At 38.3% G+C, this 20,743-nt stretch overlaps 1 protein-coding gene across 1 annotated transcript in view; it reads right to left on the reverse strand.

Annotated features, from left to right (window-relative positions):
- The window catches only part of stpg2 (sperm-tail PG-rich repeat containing 2), a 69,876-nt gene that overhangs the window by 30,583 nt on the left and 18,550 nt on the right, over window positions 1–20,743 (reverse strand). Inside the window, 3 exon segments of the mRNA XM_051951233.1 lie at window positions 12,190–12,282; window positions 12,578–12,741; window positions 16,061–16,220. Coding sequence (XP_051807193.1) covers window positions 12,190–12,282; window positions 12,578–12,741; window positions 16,061–16,220 — 417 coding nt within the window.

Here is a 20,743-nt window from a genome sequence, read left to right on the forward strand (position 1 = left end):
GTTCCCCTGTGACCTATGTGACGTCATTCCAGTATTTTTCTACTCGTACCCATAAACTTGAATTCGTCCTCACAGGGAAGACTTCGTAGTCGTAGAAATTAGAGTTGCACTCACAACTTTTAGGTTCATACTCGTAAAAACAATCCTAACCCTTAATTTATCAAACTCATGCATATGACAGCAGAATTTTGTGTACAAGTTTTTTATTAACATACAAATGTTTAACATTACGAATACGAATGGTTAGAATTGTGGATGAATACTTTTGACAGTAATCTTATTCCATACTAAACTTCCTTATAAGGCAGCAGCAAGAGCGTGTTTGAGACACGTGAGCACTGGAGTGCAGGTGAAACTCCGCCCACCAGAGTGATGGTCATTTCTGCAGATGACAGAGCTTCAAACAGCCAATAAAGTCTGACCTGAGACAGCTAAACTTTATACTCAGAAAGGGTGTGTGTCGTAATAAAACACCCTCTGCCTCTGCTGCAGTGACAGGTAAAACTGCCCAGGCCATGTCCGCCTTGTCTCCCCGGTCAGCGTGCGCGTGCACACCGGGGCGCGTGCACGTGGCGGCGGTCATCGCGCGTGCACGTCGTAGTGGTCATTGTGCTTGTACCTCCCACAGACCTCCAAACATGTTAATGTGACCAAGTGCAGCTTCAGATCTAAAATCTGATTTTGAGTTTAACTGGCACTGAACTATAAAACCATTGATCACTAAAATTCACTTGAATAAATCTAGTTTTAAATTAAATAATTTGTGGTAATATTTGAATCATTTTAAGAAAGAAATTCAAATTTTTGGATCAGTTTTGACTGTAACAAAATTCTAAAAGAGCAGATTTTTTGTGCGTAAGAGTCCTCCTGAGTGTTCTTAGAATTTGTTCTTACTTTTAAGAACAGGTCAGTTAAGAACACGTTCGTGAATGCCAAAAATCTTCTTAAAAAGGCTCTAAGAACAGATTTGTTCTTAAGAACGCTTCATGAATGAGGCCCACTGTCTCTAAGGTCGCCACTTTCTGTTATCTTTTACTTTATCTCGCCAACCCAAATCATGTTGTCTCTGTAGATGGAGACAGATTGAAACAATGAGCTAGTGTTATTAAACAATAGATTTTCATTAGTTGTGAGGAAGTGAATATATATTTATCACACTCAAGGGAAATTAAGCTTACCATACCTTAATTAAAGGACAGGTGAGGTCAGAAATGAGCATCAGATCATTAGGCAAGTTGCAAATTAATAATCTTGCCAAAGATTAATATCCACCCTATTAATTACCTGACATTAGTTGAAGATTAATGTACACTAGCATTTTGCAATAACATATGCATTTTAGAGAATCTCTAAAATGTCGGGTATAAAAAGTTATCTGCTAAACAGCGTTGCATTGTTTGATTTTGTCCTCATCACATTTTCAATGGCATCATGAACAGTTGAAATTTTATTTTAACTCTCATGAGAAAATCAAACTAATCAAGCTCATTTCTGCTGCCTTGAGGATGAGCCCTTTCCATGAGCTCTTACCACATGATACAGAATGTCATAATCCCACAGACAAATTGCCATCAGTTGAAATGACCATACGGTATTTGTTCATTCCCTCTCGAATAACACATAATAAGTGTTTCCTGATCTGACAACTCTAATAGCAGGATAGAAAAATCTGTCAGTGCCTTTCAAAACTGTTGAAAGGTATTATAGAACAAATATCATTCTGTTTTGTTGGATCTGACAGCAGGACGTTTAAAGTTGGTTAGGTTGAGGGCTTGATCAGGTTTAAGGAAACAACTAGTTGTGATTCAAAAAAAGGAGCAAAAACTGTTGACTGTTGGTCAGAAACAGGACATCTCCAAGGTGGCCAAATAAAAAAATGACTCCTCCTTTACTCCTGATGGAAAAGACAAATGACTACACCCACAGGCCTTTGTCACTTGAACATAAACATATGTTGTTCTTGAACATTAGCTAAAACAACTGATGCTGCCATTTCTCTTGGGAGGGCAGCTTCCAAACGGCTGTATAATTTTCTAAGCATAATTATGCACTGTATAATCTGATTTGATTTTAATGACCCCATGGATTTGGCCTTAGTACCACCCTTCGGACAAAGAGTAGGTAAGACAAGGTAGAAAAGTGAAGTTTTTGTTGTGCACACTTCTTTAATATTTTAAAAGGTCATGAACATTGCAACCTCTAAAAGTCACCAGAAGAACTCTAGACTCCAAACTTTCAGTCTTGTCTTTTTATCTCTCTTTTAACTATCTAAGGCCATTATATGATCAGACTTCACTTAGATCCAGTAAACTGTTTGAATTAGACCTTTTTTCTTGAGCAGTCAGACTCGCACATCTTTTAATGGACGGCAATCTAACATCAATTTCACTGAAAAGGAAAGCACGAACAAAGAATAAAAGCCCAGACAGAGATGCTTAAGAGAACAGACAGTGTCCTAAAATAGCCTCTAAATAATACATCTCCGAGTGAAATGCAGACATGTGCTTAATCAGACTGAAGCAGTTAACCTGCAGCTTTTACATCAGACACTCCTGTTTACTGTAAAAGGTAAATTCATTCTGAGATTACAACTGGGGACACATTGCAGAATATGCAAAGCAAGGCACCAAAATTATTTAAATATAATGTATTTTATACATGCCATTTTTCACAGAAATCCTCATTCTGTGCTCATCAGTTTTTACCCTGAGGGCGTTTAAAGTCTAAAAATTACACCCTCGAGGTGAAAGATGCGGCTTGCACAAGTTATTCAGGCTTCTGCGTCTCCACACGGGTTTGCAAGGGTACGTGTGAAGGAAATTTCATCATCCACCCAAGTCAGCAAGGGTCTGTGAAGACTCATCGGTGGATGTCTGCATACAGCCCATACATGGTAAGCATGTGAACTATGCGTACACTAGGAATACAAATGGTGTTTAATATGATGCTAGTTATGAGGAAAAAACTATACGAAGAGATTCTCAGACATCCAGTTATAATTCATCATTGAAAGAGTTGCAATTGAAGTAGTCACTGTCGAACTATAGAGCTGCTTTCATTTGAACATGCTTTCTATCGACTGAGCAACAACACAGTAGGAAGTTTTGACTTCTCCAGAAACCCTGTGCTATGTCGGCGCGCTGTGCAAACCTAAATAATATTCACATCAATTACTAGCTATAGCCTTTAAAAAGTACAAAAGCACAACCAGCCTTTCAGTAGCATCCAAGGCAGCTCTGTGAATGCTCCATATAAGGGGCAATGTGTCAATCTGTACAACAGTCCAACGTGTACTCATTGTAGTATCAACAGAACTGCGTGCACACCTACTGATTGCTTTCTAAGTCCATATTGCTCACTGTGTAAGGGGCCACAGGGTATGAATGATGTATTTTGTGGTGATCTGCTGCTTGACTGATTCAGTTTCACACTGCTTATCATGAGATGCTAACAGTACAGTCAAAGAAAACATTAAACATACTGTAAATTCAGTGGGTGGTGGTTACGGTTGCACCCAGAATATAATAAGAAAATGTAATATTACTTCAACCCATGCCGTTGGAAGCAACAAATGACAAAAAGGTGATTGCATAATGAAAGCAGAATTTTTTTTTTTTTTTTTGCCATATGTGACACAAGATGACGTATACTTGCATATAAATAATGTGCTAATGAAGAAGCACAGAGAAGCAGCTGGAGGGTTGGTAATTTAACGGTACGAGTAATGGTATTGAAAAATTGTTCCAGGAGAAAATTACGTGAATTTCTTGCTAAAGTGTACCTTACAGCAATTTAATATTCAAGATACACAATTTGTATTTTCAAGTACTCTTCTGGGTACCAGCTGCTGTTTACTCTGATTAGCTGCAAAGGTTAGACGCGTTATCTACATCTTGAGGCAAAGGTCTCCAGAACAGATCTTTACACTGCAAACTTTGCTGCTCTCTAGAAATACAGAGTTTAAAGGGTAATTTGTCACTCATCATAGAGGGCACAGAACTGTAGATACGTAGCTCAAAGTCACTGGGTTTAGTATGTCATGTAGCTTTCTGGCTCATCTCTCTCCTTGTTACACAATGCTGATATAACTGGTTTAATGTCAGAGCAGGTGTTTCTCTTCAGCAGTGCTTATATGCACTCAAGGAACTACATAAGTGGAAAATGAATTTACATGCTCACTGGTAACTTGCTACAACACAGCTTTCCCCTATTCCTCACCTGATTGTTTAGCATTGTGTTCTTATTGTAACTATATTTTTGAAGACATTTACTAGCTTTTTCTAGCATGTGCTTATGTATGCATGCGTTTGTGTGTCTGTTGAAAGCAGCTGATGGTACAATGAGGTGAAAAATAGAGTGATAGTGTGTGCAGATTGTTCTCACAGTGTGAACATCTCTTTTAAATGCTTGAAATTTTCAAGGTTGGAAATGAGCTTATTGAGACTTCAAGATGCTACTTGATAATAACCGGTTAAGGGTTGACTGACTATGAGAATCCACCCTTTTATCCAAAAATTTCTCCTTTTATTCTTTTGCTCTACTGTCACAATTTTTCCATGTCTGATGTCAGCGTAGTACACTGAAAAGGAAAAAAAAAGATTTAAAAGCTGGTTATGCATATACACAGACGAGCATCAGCTTTCTTCAAGAGAAGTCTAGTAAGGGAAATTTCTCACCAAATAGAGAACTGTGAAATTTTGTGATCTAGTATTGAAAAACGATACAGCTATGGCAGATACTGTTTGTCTTTACAGGAAATTAAGTCTTAAATTAGTTTCACAAGTTAGAAAACAGCCCTGAATAAATCTAATATGGGCCCAGTGGCTCTCAGTCCTCGGTGTCAGAACACACAGTCCTGCTGGTTTTCATTCTTGCTGTCTACTCAGGGAGTGGTTTACACCTCGGACACCACATGAATGCAATTAACTACCTGATAAGGCATAAAACCAGCAGGACTCTGGATACTAGGATAGGATTGAGAACTATTGCTACAATATGTCTGAGAAATTTACATATGATTCACATGGAAACATCATCAAATGCATCTGCATTTGTAAATGAGCATACTAATGCATAAAATCTGCACTTCCCACGAGGAGACTCTCTTTCTTTCCTTCGCAGTGAGATCAGGGTCAGTTACATCCAGGCTAAGGATTCAAACATAACTCCATGTTCAACCCTGCTGTGCCCTGCATGTTAGAAAAATAATATAAAACTATGTAAATAGTGAAGACTATCATATTTGCTGGCCCCATGTGTTGCAGTGTATATCTCTGTAGCTGAAATTAGGCAGAACGTGGCATCAGTCACAGTTTTAATCCCCACAGTGTTCGGTGTGGTAGTTTGCATAAACACAGTCACCAAGCGAGTAAGTTGTGTATATTTATCCCTTTAAATTACTGTTATTGTTGAATTATTTATGCATTCGGATAATGTGGATCAGTCACATTTTATTGCTTATCACAAATGAACTTAAGTGAGTGTGATGAGACTAATTGGGAAACTGAGAGTGATCCATTAAGCATTGTGGTGCTGATCGCCTCTTTAATAGTCTCTACCTCATATATCTGTCGGCAGAGTTTGCCATTTTTCATGACAATGGCTCAGTGTAGTTTTCTGTTGGGCTGCAGTATATTGTGCTGATGGATGATCTGCCTCGCTTTGAATTTTTAGTTTGCTAAATCCTAATGCTGACAGCAAAAAACGTGACAGTCACACTACACAAAGTCATAATGTCGGTGTTTAGACATTGTCATGCGCTAATAGTTATAGATCTGAATATTGGAAGTCTGCAAGGGGAGGCTTTCATTACTAGACACACAGAGTGAATAAATATCTAACAATGGTTTTAACTCAGTACAATTTCAGTAGCAGCTCCTCTAGCTTGGCTGCAAGCTCCCACAACTATAATATTCAGGTGGGGAGCTGTTGAGGTCGAGGTGAAAAGAAGAGGCTGGAAGCACAACGTGTTATGAAGACAGCACATGCAGCCCTCTTCATGCAAACAGCAGGATTAGCAGAGACGAGGACTGCAGTGCAGAAGGTTTTGGATTCGTCAAATTGTGAGAAAACAAGGTAAAAAATGACAAACTAATTTATTTTCATCTTGGAAAAATACCCAATTGCTAAGTTGAGTACTCTTTAGAGACACAATATTGCCTCCATTTTTTCCTCACTGACTTTTTTACTTTTTTTTTTGGCCAGCACCTTTAAGTATTGTCTGTGGAGAAGATCTGAGGCCACGTGCAATGGCTCCACACAGAGCCTCCTTTATGACCAGTTAATGAAAAATCACCCGGGGACATCTTAGCTATAACAGTTAGCCACATGCTGTGCTGTTGCCTTGGTGTATCCCTGGTAACGGTCCCCCGCTGGGACGGATATTAAAAGAGTCTAATCAGGAAACAATCACGATCAGAAGAAGGGAGTAAGACAAGAAAGACAGCGGGGAAAAAAGAAGAGCAAAAAGTATGCTTTTATAATCTGTTTTACGGTGAGTTTATGTCTTCTGTACTTTGACTTAAAAGCTTCATCTTGCAGTAAAGGTCAACATTTTCTTAGAGAAATTATTCACACTTCATGGCTTTTGGAATCAAAAATATAGAAGATGTACTATGTCAGTGGAAATGGTAGAAGCTGTTTTTGCACAGTGAATTAAACACACTGCAGAGACGTGTTATCTGACTTCCAAAATTCATTACATCTGTTTCCCTGTGTTTGCTATTTGCTGCTCTGCTTCTTATTTTGCAGATTTTTTTGTCTATTGGTGGTTGTTTTGCTTTGTGTAAAAGTCCAGGTTATTCTCTTGCACTTTACGATCTTTTTTTCAGTTCTGTTGACAATTTGATTATCAAATGTATAAGTTCCCAGAACCACTCTATAAAGATCAGATTGCCAAACAGGGGTTATTTAGCAACAGGTATGGCAAGATGTATTTAAATCTATTTAGGTGTCTTATCTTATGGTGTGCCCTGAAAGGATTCTTACATTTCTCACAGTGTAAATGAAATAAACCTCAAATAGTTCAAATATTTATCTATCTATGTCAGATCTGCACTTTAGCTAGAGGTCTGGATCTGATAGGAGTCGATTACCTGTCTGGGGAGAAGAAAGGAGCAGACACCTTGTTGGGAAATGACAAATATAAAAAAGAGAGATGATTATGAATAGAGCATAGCTTACACAAGTTTGCTTTTCTGTTCCACTCTAATCCAGCACCTTTTTCCAGTATTATTTCTCCTAATCCTTAGTCCTTCTTTCTTGACTTCTGTTTCTGTCTTCTACAAGTTTCTCCCCCTCTTCCCTTTCATCTGTATTGTACTTTGCCTCTTACCCCACTTTTTTACCTTTCCTCATCCTCCTGGCCAACCCTTCCTGATGCCGACCTTTCTGTTGCAGAGGTCGTGGGATACCCTGAGGCAGCGCCAGCAGAGAATAAGTGTAGAATTTAATTTGCACCTATGTTTCAACCAGAGGCCGTGGAATTTCTCTCTTCTCTCTTCTATACATGACTGAAGCATTGCATTGTCCCTTGAAGTGACAAGACCGAGCTTTGACTGGTCTTTTTTTGCCTGTCAGTTTTTTCAAGTATGTTTCTGCTTCTCTGTCAGTTTAATGCTGTTGCCCATGTTGTTGGGATCATTAGAAGTCCTGGTGAATGCTTACTCTTCTGCTGAGGGACAGTCAATGACAAGGACATTGGTTCAATAATAAGGAGTGAACTACTTGAACTATGAATGAATTTTACAAGAGAATGAAATGTCTGTCAGTCATAAGTGGGACATTTGGGACACAAGACTATCCAGAAGTTAGAAGTTAAAAATAATAACATTTAAAAAAAAAAAGTTCAACTGATGCCTCAGACTCAACAAGTTACACTGCTGAAGAAGCAGCAGGGCCTCAAGTTACAGGAGAATTTTCCACTGTTGCAGCTTTGTTATCCACATAACCAAGTTCTAGTACAAATTTTTCATTACTGATTATTCTGCCAATTCTTTTCTTAAACAATAATTCATGATTTGTCATTTGCACATCTTTTGATGTCTTGTTTAACCAAACTGACAATCCAAAAGATATTCAGTTTAGTATCCTGAAAGAAAAGCATCACATTATGTACACATGAGAAGCTGGAATGTTAAAATGAAATAGTTGATTCATTTTCTGTTTATTGATTAATGGGTTAATTAATCAGTTGTTGCAGCTTTGACTAGGTTAATGATGCTGAAGAAGGACAACAATAGCAAAGAGCTGCTGCTGAGCTGTTGATGGTTCGACAAAAACAGGAAAATATTGCAGGAAGTAAAGTGTTACCTATCCTTACTGTACTACTCATGTCATATTGGTAGCCGACCAAAATACAGCTGCTTGAAGTTTACGAGAAAGCAACACAAGAAGAATTTTGGCATCTAGAATATAGTTTTGAACTAATAGACGTTGAAGGCATTAAATGGATTGGGTGCAAGCCAAACCTCTGAACTATTAAGCCCAAAGTTACAACCAGGTGGCCAAAAATGTTATTTTCTCAGAAATTTGGCCTTGTCTTACTTGGTTTGAACAGCACTCTAAAAGAGTGACTCATTATGTTGACTAAAGCACTCTGTAAGATATGTTGGCAAAGTGAACATGCTTACATGCCCACTGTTTCCACTGGGTTCATTGGCCAGAGCAAGGAATCAACAAGTATATCAAGGTGAGTAAAAGCTGGTGCACCAATCTACATCACGAAATAAAAAAGCTTTCGTGAGTAACCATAGATGACTCCACAATAGTCATTCAGGGTCGTTTGTCATGGTGCCTTTCATTGCTTTACGAAAAACAGCTACAAACCCTTTCATTACATGTTCTAATAGCATTTTTGAAAAAAAAAAAAACTTAAACATACTGTAAGTTTTCATAAAGGTATAGTAACTAATAAATTACAAAATTATCAAAAACTTTCAATAATATCTCTAAATAAAAGCTCATCGCCAGGTTCATTCTAATACAACAGCCAAATATTTATAATACAAAGGTTACGTTCAAGTATGCTGCTGGATCAAGTCTTTTGAAACTGATTTAACCAAGCAATAATGTCTCTGAAAGTCATAACGTCATAATTCTCCTCTCTCAGTGTAACTGAATTGATAGAATCAGATAAACAAAATTAAAACATGTTTCTTATTACATGCACCACTAACAATGATTGGAAGCAGGATTCATAATATATTAACAATGACAACATAACAATGGAAATAGAGTAAGGAGGCACCTCTCAACTGGAGACATTTCCATCCTCCACTTGGCAACTGTCACTGTTGCTTGTTAATGTAATATTCTGACAGCATCCACTGTGCACTTATTCATACATTCTAATTTTGCAACTGGTACTAATTGGCCCCATGTACTGGTATTACAGTAATTTACTGGTAAAAAATTAAAAAACCATACACATATGTAAAACACACATTCAGTAGTTACTGTATTGCATTTCTGTCTCAGTGACACAGGCAGACATCATTGAGGAGGGCAGACACAGTCAGGGGAAACCTCATTAATATCGTTGACAAGTGGAAAAAACAATATATTGCTCTTCGAAAAAGATACCACACATAATAGGCTTGAGAGACACAGAAAATTAAAGGAGAGATGAAACTGAATGGGAGAAGCAATGGGAGGGAATGAAGGAGAGACAAAGAGAATGAGAAAGAGAGACTCACTGTATAATGTGTAATTATCTATCCTATTAGGTCCGGTTGGGATAATTAGAGTGTTTGCTAAACATATATTTATCCAACTGAAGAGCAGCATCATCCCCTTACTCTGAAGAACGAGCTGAATTGCAAAGACCCAGGAGGTGAAGCCATACAGAGAATGAAGAGGATGAGATTGACAGACAGATTGAGGAATCAAGGAGATAGAGGGACAGAGAGAAAGAGACAGAGAAAAAACTATGGAAAAAAGACAGATGGTGGAGAGACACAAGTTGTGAAAAGAGGTAAGACATAAAGAAAAGAAAGACGATAAATAAATAAAAGCCATGTGTGTCAGACAAAGAGTGTCACAGTTGCATGGAAGGTAACGCTACGGGCAAGATATTCTTGAAGTATGTGCTGTAGCAAAATATGCAGCAGCCCAGGGTTTGTCACTTATTGACTTTTTGTCTCTGTGTTTCATTGCATTTTTATGATATATCCATGGACAGCTAATGGCATGTCATGGCACAGCCTCTATTTATGGGAGACAAGGGAGTCGGGTGATGAAAGAAAGGAACAAAAACAGGAAAATGGACTTATAGATTTAACATGGATTTTACTGTCAGCTGTCAGGGTAATGATGATGATGTGAGTCCCCATGAGAATTCAAGTGTGCTCTCACACACACTGGTACACACTGAGGGAGTGTGACTCACTAAAAACCCACCCATAAACACATAATACATGTGTAAATAAAAAAAAAATAGATTTGCTCAATATCCACCAGAATGTAGATACAGTATACATGTATGCACAGATCCATTACCGTTCATTTATAAATGCATACACACACATACACACACACATAATGCAGTACCACACACAGGAGGTGCACACATGTACAATTAAGTGATTGCATGAGAAGAAGCGCTCAGTGACACTTCCACCCTGAGGCTTCAGACAGTAATGCTCCCATCATGCTCTGCTGGATATCTCCTGAACAATTCATGAATGTGATGGATAGACAGGCCAGATTTAAAGAGGGGGTGGGGGGCACACTTGTGTAGTTGTCATATTCAGTGGCTGTATTGACTAGTTTTTCTGACAAGATTTTGATTCCCTTTTTTCCTTCTTTTTGGTTCTCCTACGCCCTGCCCACTCTCTTTCATTTGCTTGCAGCTATAATCAAAATAAAAAAGGAAATGACAAGCGTTGATATCGATTTTGTGACTCAGTCAGTTGGCTGATGTGTAACTGTGGCCTTGTGCCTGTGTGTCAGTTGATTTAGCTACAAACCTATCCTAGCTAGCTATCTGCCTCTGCAAACTGCATATATAATAAAAACACCAATATTTTAGCCAACTAGAATCTCCACATGTAAAAGTCAGAAGAAATACTGCTCCACCAAAGCCCCCACAGTTCTGTACTGAGCACCTACCGATGTACTCATCATGGAGCAGGTCATCATCATTTTTGTTTTGGAGTAACAGGTCATTTGTTGTGCAAATGGCAACGAGAACTATTCATTTCCTTACATCAAGTGTGTCCGAACTGAAACTAAAAATTGCAGCAACATAAACAGAAAAAATTGCTGGCAAAATCCAATAAATGTTAAAGCTGAGGAGAAACTTGAAAGCAGAAAATATACTCAAGAGGGATACTTTTTCAAAAGCAAAACTTTGAGATCATTTTTTGTTACAAATCCCTTTAACTTTCTTTCAGTTACACTTGAACAATTTGTACACTTATACTGAAACAACTCTTTAACAAATCCTGCTTATTTTTTTCACTTACAAACATTGTTGATATTCACGTCACAGCCAGAAAGTTACCCTGGAGGAGTAGACTTTTAAATGACACAATTCACTGAAAACTCTTGCTGAGCTTCAGATAAATAAATCTCTGTGAGGCACTCTAGTGTGACATTGCTTTAAGATGCCCAGTGGCTATAGAAATGTTGAGTTTTTGTTACAAAAATAGACATTAGAATATCTGAATAGATTATCTCCATAAAAATGGTAGACTCGCTACAATGACATTACATTATTTAATACTAAATGCACTCAAAATCATTAATAAAAAAACATGATGTGCCTTTGTTTTAAATTAGGTTCACATTCAAAAACTATTTGTCCATAGATTAAAAAGAAAAATAAGTTATTTGAAGTAAAGTTAAAGTTATACTTAGAAACTTAAAAGAATGGTATGTAGGTATGTTATGTTAAGTTTATATGAATGTCAACTTGCGAGGAATAAGGTCAGAAAAGGGGAGGAGTGACTAAAACCAGAAGAAGAGTTAAAGAGGAGAGGAAAAAAGAACGAATTATTTCTAATGTGACTTGTTTTCTTCTGTGTAAATACCCCACTTATAAAAGAAGAAACTTGACATGAATGACTGCTGTACTAGACTGGAACAGATCTGCTACAAAAACTTGGTGTCTGGACAGCAAAAAGTTTGACAACTCTGGGAGAAACTGGGATACAAATTGACAGAGTGTGTAGAGGAAAAGAGACTTACTTTAGCCAGTTGTGGTGACATGAGACGTTTTGTGGCTGATTTGAAAATCCCTGTTTGCTGTTTTTTGTAGCTCTCCTCTGTCTTCTTTTCTGTCTGGACATTCACACATGTACACATATGAAGGTTTATGCTCATGGCTTGTGTAAAGATTCATATTTTAGTCTATATAAAATCAAGACACATACAGTACAATACCATTTCAAAAAACCTTCATCAACAATAAATTGCAACATGCTGCAAAATGAATCTTCAACAGATCTCATGTCTCATGTCTCTCTGATGGTATTGTGTGATGGATAAGGATCTAAATGTACCTTAGTAAAGTATTGCATCTTGAAAGAAAGAAAAAAATATATAAATGGATTACTATATTGACGGATCTTCCTACCTCATACTGTCCTGGACCTGGGGCCTCTTTGGATTCCTTGTTGTGGAAAACAGAGCTGCGTTTAGCAGTAGAGCCAAAGCCTCCTTTCCTGGTTTTCTCTAAAAATGCCTTTTTAAAACTCTCATGGGCTAAGCCATGCTCAAACACGTCGTAGGAACCTGGACCTGGACACAGTACAGACAGGGGTGATCACTGCGTGTGTTTGTGAAGAATGACTTTTACACATTTTTTCTTTTCATTGACCTGGGATAAAACAGTCTACAACAACAACAACAAGGAGAACTGGTACCTGTGGCATTTTCCTTCAAATCTGTACCTGTTAGTTTGACCAAATCCCAATGAGGATGCAAAGAAACTTACATACCCATATGTAACTTTGGCTTAGTGTCAAGTTTGGGCAGTGTGTGTGCTGACTTAGACTGAAAATGAAATCTGGGCCACACCTGTGCTACAATAAATTTCATATGGCAGCACTCAATGCTGCTGTTTTAATTATCGTTCTCTTCAGCAGTATAATATTTTGTCTACTCGTGTGAATGGAAGAAAATAGAAGAAGGATTTTTCTTTTCTAATGATACCATGATCCTGTGTACCACCACTTAAAGAAAACTCTCGCAAGCAATTTAGAGACTTCAGTAACTGGAGAAAACATTTCATTATTTTCACAACACATTTTTTATACAGAATTTACAAAAACACAGACAAAACCAAGTAAATGGCAAATTATAAAAAAAGAAAATCCAAGGCAACACAAATAAGAAACATTTGCATTTTCAAGAAAGAACAAAAATTTGATTAAGAACTAATTTACTTTTACTGAAAATACAACAAAGCAAATAAATGTAATTTCCTCCTCTGTACAATCTGTGCTGTCATAACAATAAAAAAATAAAGTTATCCCCTTAAAATTACCAATATGGAGCTAATCTGTCAATTTTATTTGGCAGTAAATAAATTAAACACTCCTTCAGACATAAATTTACAATTAAAATACTGGGAGAAGCAAAAATAGATTTCATATCAGTTGTGAAGTTAAAAAGATTTTTTTTTCTTTCTTTACATAGATTGCTCCTGTTTTAATCCTTTGTTTGTTATACTTCACATACCAAAAGTTAGATACAAAATCAGTTGTTGGTAAAAGTTAAATTTTGCGACCATATCAACATTCTTATTCTTATTATTAATCAGTTTATTTAAAAGGAGACCATGTACAATGTTGAACATAAATGTTACCATTTCATGTACTGCACCAGAGTTAGCTTTAAACTATTTTCCAGCTGCAGTCACTTGGCAGGTGTCAATGAAAACATCACAATATTAAAATGTGACAAAAAAGCTGGACATGTTTACACACACACACACACACACACACACACACACACACACACACACACACACACACACACACACACACACACACACACACACACACACACACACACACACACACACACACACACACACACACACACACACACACACACACACACACACACACACACACACACACAGATTTGGCAAAACATTATGACCACTGACAGGTGAAGTGCGTAACACTGATTACCTTTTCATCATGGCACCTGTTAGTGGGTTGGATATATTAGGCAGCAAGTGAACGCTTTGTACTTAAAGTTGATGTGTTAGAACCAAGAAAATGATCAAGTGTAAGCATTTCAGCAAATGTGACAAGGGCAAAATTGTGATGGTGAGATGATTGGGTCAGAGCATCTCCAAAACTACAGCTCTTGTAGGTTGTTCCCAGTCTGCAGTGGTCAGAATCTATCAAAAGTGATCCAAGGAAGGAACAGTGGTGAACCGGTGACAGGATCATGGGCGGACAACGGTCATTGATGCAAGTGGGGAGCAAAGGCTGGCCGTGTGGTCCGATCCTACAGACCAGCTACTGTTGCTCAAAGTGCTAAAGAAGTTAATGCTGGTTTTGATAGACAGGTGTCAGAATGCACAGTGCATCGCAGTTTGTTGTGTACTGGGATGCATAGCTGCAGACCAGTCAGGGTGCCCATGCTGACTCCTGTGCACCGCTGAAAGCACCAACAATGAGCACATGAGCATCAGAACTGGACCATGGAGTAATAGAAGAAGTTGGCCTGGTCTGATGAACCATGTTTTCTTTTACATCATGTTCATGGCTGGGTGCACGTGCATCGCTTAAATGAGGAAAACATGATGCCAGGATGCACTATGGGAAGAAGGTAAGCCAGGGGAGGCAGTGTGATGCTTTGGTTCTGCTGGGAAACTTGGGTCCTACTATCCATGTGGATGTTACTTTGACATGTATCACCTACTGTCACGTCCCTCCTGCTCCGGTGCGCTGGCTAATCAGCCTAATGATGATCAGTAATCAGTGCAGCATAAAGCCTGATCCTCTCCTCCATTCCAATGCTGGTTCATTGCCTCTGCTTCCATGCCCCACGACGCACTCCGCCACATCCTGCATCCTGTTCACCGTCTCCTGCACGTCGCCCCCTGGACTCTGTTCCCTCCATTGGATTACCCTGCCTGTTTCCCTGCCATCAGCACGCTCCCTCCATCGGCTCTGTCAGTTCTGCCCCTCTTCCGCCCGTCAGACACTGGGCAATCTACACTGGACATTCTGTGAGTCACCTTTCCCCGTAATTTAGTTAGTTTTATGTTTAGTTTACCTCAGCCTTCGGGTCCGCCCTTTGTTTAGTTTAGTTTATTTTCTCCTTCCCGTCGTTTCCCTCCTGCTTCCGTTATTAAGGGTTTTTCTGTCCATATATTCTTATTTTCATTAAATCATTATTAATTCACCCACCTGTCTGTGCCTGCTGCTTGGGTTCACACCCCTGGAATCATGACACCTACCTAAGCATTGTTGCAGACAATGTACACCCTTTCATGGAAATCAGGTGTTACCTGATGGCTGTGGCCTCTTTCAGCAGGATAATGCGCCGTGCCACAAAGTAAAAATGGTTCGGGAATGAGGAGCACAACAATGACTTTGAGGCGTTGACTTGGTCTCCTAATTTTAACAGCAGAATGGGACCAACACAGTATGAGGCAGGTGGTCATAATGTTATGCCTGATCTGTGTACACACAGCACAAATAATTCCCTTTCATTTCATTTCAAAATATTATTCCAAGCTGCAAACTTAGTCCAAGTACTTACTTGTTAAAAACCCAACTTTTAAAAGAACATGAGTTGCATAAAAAAAACAATTAGAAAAAGCAATTCTAATGCGAATAATTATTGCCCTGGAACAAAAGACAACAACTGTGTGCCAGAATGTTATAAAATCTACTTGGAAACACTTTCTGTCTTTAGTATAAACACATGGAATGTAGATATCTGCTAAAGAGAAAATTGGACTGGACTGTAATGGATTATTAATTGCACAGATCAAAGCAGAAAATCACTTTAAACAGCATCCAAACAGAACACAGCACATAGTGGATAGACACATGCATGTAAACACACAACCCCATACACACACACTGACCTGGTGTGGAGATATTTTTGTGTTTCGGTGAGAAGCGCACTGCAGTGACGCCAAATGGGCTTTTCTTCACTCCTGTGGTCCTCTTCAGCAGCTCCAGGGCACAGCGTGGGTCATTATATGCACCAACAGGGGGCGACACTTCCTTCATAGGGCTAAACCTCTAAAAAACACAGATGAAAGGAAGCAATAGATTAAGGAGCGGGAGGAAACAGAAGTGAAGTCCCAGCAGGCAGCGAAACTTGGCAATTTAATCATTACTAGCACTTTGTATTGATCAAATAGAAATCAGCGTGGTGACACAAAAACAAATCCAGCAGAGAATACTGTATCTACAACCACAGACTCAACTTTGATCAATCTAAGCTTTACTTTTCCACCTTCAGTTGTGCTTCATTTTTGTTCAGGTCATGGGGATGAATGGCAACAATTGGCAAGATTCCAATGTGAATACTTTGAAAACACAAAAGACTAGTTTTCATGTCGACAGCCTTTGTTCTTAATAAAGACGATGCTTCACAAGAAGAATAATCCATGAATCACAAAAAAATGTCAGGTTGCACACAGGTATTTTTAATTATGGCACAGCAGGGCTTTGAGCTGTATGCTAATGCTGTAATGTAATTAGTACTGATTTCATTGGCAAGTATAGAAAGAGCAGCTTAGGTTGATGAGAATGTCATTAGCTTTTCTGTTATTTGGTCCTAAACCAAAGTATTGGACAAATTTAAATTCTGACCTAATGAATGTACAATGAAAGGCTAAGAGATCACCAAAGGCTTCACGTTTCCAGACACGCATTTGGACAGTAACACAATTTCCCAAATTGTTCCTCTGCACATCAGCACAATTTTCTCCTTGATAGGTCTGTTTTGTTTTTGCAAGCTAATAATGGTTTCCTTCAGTTTTATCAACATCTCTGTGGACCACAAGTTGACAGTTCCAATGTAGAGTGACTCATTTCAAATTCAACAACTGGAATCAACTTCATATCTGTTATTTTCTTAATGTATCATGAAATAATGAGGAATGTGGCCGCACCTGACCATGAAATAGCATAACACTCATTTTTCCAATTCTTTGGAGCCTGTCATAAGACCATGTAAAAAAATAAAAAATAAAAAAAAAGCTGTAATTCCTCAACAGTTAATCCAATATTTTTGTTTGAAATAAATCTGAAATTCAATTCCCCAGTCACATTCTGATTGCTGTATTTTCAATCCCTTGTGATAGTATACAGAGGCAAAAATACAAATTTGTTTTAATGTTCAAATACTTATGGGCCTGACTGTGGTTATTTATATAATTCAGATTTCCATTAGGCTATACTACTAGTCATCTACTTTGCCTATCCCAAAACTCAACTGCTCGTAAACATCTCAGAAAACTGAAACATACTAAAACCAACAGAGAAAACAAAAATGATAAAAATAAAAGCACAAAAAGAAACAGAAAAGAGTGACAAAAAATTGGGTAGAATGCACACAGACAGAACAAAGCAGTGGGACAGAAATGAGATTGGGTAAACAGAAACCTCGACGCAAAGATAATGATGCACACAATCAGGTATGTAACCATTTTGCTGATATTAGAGCTGATTCAGCATTGTAACTGCTTGGCAGCTTCACTTCCAGGGTACAAATATGTTTATCTGATAGCCTGTTATAACAACACAGGCAATCAAGGGACCAAATCAGATAAATTGCCTTCTCAGTCAAAATTACTGAAGGTGAACTGTGCTTCAGTGTAACACAAAATTTCTCCTCAGCTTCTCACAATTGAACCATTCAGCAGAAATGGTCCAACGCAATGGGGGAATAATAAGAGTTTGATTTCTTCAAATACCAGCAAAGCCATATTAACAATACATGTCCACACACCCACACGCACGAAGCCAGTTCCCCTAATGAACATCATCATCTAGGGAACATCATCAGTTCGCCAGACAATATTCAACTATAAGAACCATCTCAAATATAACTTATTTACTGGAAGCATGCCAGTCATTGATTTGCACTTCTCAAGATGCAGCCTATGGAAAATTAGTTGCACAGTCATGAAAATTATGTTGGTAATGCGTAGCTGAATTATTGAGCTTTTAGGCAAAAAAAAAAAAAAGAAAGAAATGAGAGGAAAATAAATTTAAGTAAAGAGGTATAGCTGAAGGAGGAAATTAATAGGGGTGGAAAATGACAGAAAGGGGAAGTGTTTGGGGTATAAACTGAGCATTTGAAGAAAAGAAAGGGAATGAACAACAGGACGAGCTGTTCCAAGGCCAAACCAAACGGTATTCTTTCAAAGTCTGTTGTAGAGCTGGGGTTTATGACCATCTGTCAGTCCAATTCTGTCCTACTGGCTTTGCTAAAGCTTTATTAACGGGCACATCTTCTCTCTTCCACTGACACACTGAGCTCTGTTGGCACTTCCCATAGAAGCTGAATGGTAGATTTTTGTAATTCTGGTGTTATTGTTCCATTTTTCAAAACACATAAGAAATGCCAGAGGAATACTTTTGAAAATCACTCCCAAAGCCAAAATGCTCTCATTACAATGCAGCACTGTCGGTATTTCGGTGACACAACATCTTAATGACTGCTAATGTGGAATAATGAGGCCACAGAGTGAGAGCTATAGCTAACTATAGCAGAAGCAGAAGCGCTCTCATGCTCCTAAGGTATCAAACAATCCCCACTTCCACTTTTAAGGTCAATTTAGACTGAGCAGAAAGAGAGGCAGCATGACTGCATATGAAGTCTTTGCAAACACACCAGTTCTCCCTGGGCTTCACAAGGAAGGCAAAGATGCATCCCACTGGCTGAAAAAGTTGTAACTCAAAAATGTATGCTCGTCCTGAGGCTGTGAGACTCCAATTTCTTTCTCTGCAACATGCTGAGCTGGTGCATTGACCATGTGATCATCACACCACTTTGAGTGTGCATAAACATGCATGTACACATGTCGCAAGGAAAAAAGCAAGGAAGCTGAAGGAAAAAAAATTAAAGGTTCCTGATCATTTTTTACAAATACAGAGCAGAAACACAGTGCAAACATGCTGCAGGTGTACATTTTTACCAGGTTACGGCTAACACTTGTTCAGGCAGTGCGTCATGGTAAATGACAGAGACTGAACAAACAATCCAGCAGTTTAAGTTGCATGAATAAAGCAAATAATAAATACCTTTAAGAATAAATCTCGACGCACTGTTCAGTCTGCACTTTGTTTTTTAAACAGAATGTCTATTTCAATTGTAACCTATTGACAAGATTTCATACAAAATACAATAATTTGTCCAATGTTACACTGAGGCCCTTTGTTTCTGCTCACATCACCAATGTGTATGAGAGATGACGGTCACCACTGCTGTAACTAACTGTATAAATCACAAAAAGGCTATTTTGCAAAATATTGTTGCAGATATCATTATCAAACTCCTCTTTATAGGTTATTGTGTGTATTCCTCCATCTTTCTGGGACCTCTTAACCTCTTCTTCTTATATAATGTATGGCAGTTTGCTGAAGCCTATAAGAAAGCATATATTTTGGATTCTCAAAGGTCACAGGCAGAAAAACTTATTAAGCACTTAACGTCTTATGATTTTGAATGGGTTTCATGGCCTGAATGCTCTGTGCATACTAACCATTGTCATCAGCAAATAAAATCTGATAATCCACAGCCCATGTTTGTGGTTAAAATGTGTGGCCCAAATTACAAATCACAGTACTTTTTTGAAGTACAAAGATGTGAAGTATCAAGAGAGAAAATGGTCTCCAGGGATACCAGGATGAAACAGGATGTGAACCTAAGGGATGGGGTATAGAAACAATGTGGGTACAAATATGGACAAAGAATAAGAGATGAAGATGTAAGTGAAACAGAATGACAGATGAGGAACACAGAAAAGTTATGCAAGCTTAAAGTCTGTGTAAAGCAACATACAACAGAAAGAACTGTTACAAACCAACCAACCAATTTTAACCATATCCAAAAAAAGAAGTGTGTCATCAGGTCAAAACTGTGATAAAATAAGCTCTTCTGGAAGGTGATGACTGACAGTTTTCAGGACAGCCCATATGAACTGTACTAACCATGCAAACATATCTGCATTTGTTTGAACAGATTAGATGTGAAACCCCAAACACACACTGTAAATACACAATATGTTCTTTACTTTGCAGCTGTGGACTAAGGTACCTTATATAATAAAGCAAAGAAACAAGTCAAATTATTCTCACTGACTGAAGGTTCTCGGCCTCATCTGGAAACAAGGAGCGTAAACCCCTAATAGGGTTTACCTGTATACTATAAAGCCTTACATCACTGTCCGCAAAAACTCAAACATTTCTCATGATTTCTTTGCAAGGAGAGGAAAGTTTTTAAGCTGATTGCTATTCCTCCAGGACAATATGCCCATCCACACGGCATAGGTGGCAGAAGCATCCAAATGTGGCTTTGAACTGTTGCCCTACGCATCTTATTCACCGACCACAGTCTAAACTTCTTTCTGTTTCCCAAACTGAAATATCACTTACTTGGCTGTCATTTTCAGAGCGATTATGGAGTCATCCATGCTGTTCAGGAGTATCTGGACGCTCAAGATGTGAACAAAGGGATAGCAAAGCTTAAAAATCATTTGTAAAAAGTGCACTGAAGGTAAAGGAGATTCTGCAGAAAAATAATACAAGAA

The sequence above is a fragment of the Acanthochromis polyacanthus genome, chromosome 7 (assembly GCF_021347895.1).
Source record: "Acanthochromis polyacanthus isolate Apoly-LR-REF ecotype Palm Island chromosome 7, KAUST_Apoly_ChrSc, whole genome shotgun sequence".
Lineage (NCBI taxonomy): Eukaryota > Metazoa > Chordata > Actinopteri > Pomacentridae > Acanthochromis > Acanthochromis polyacanthus.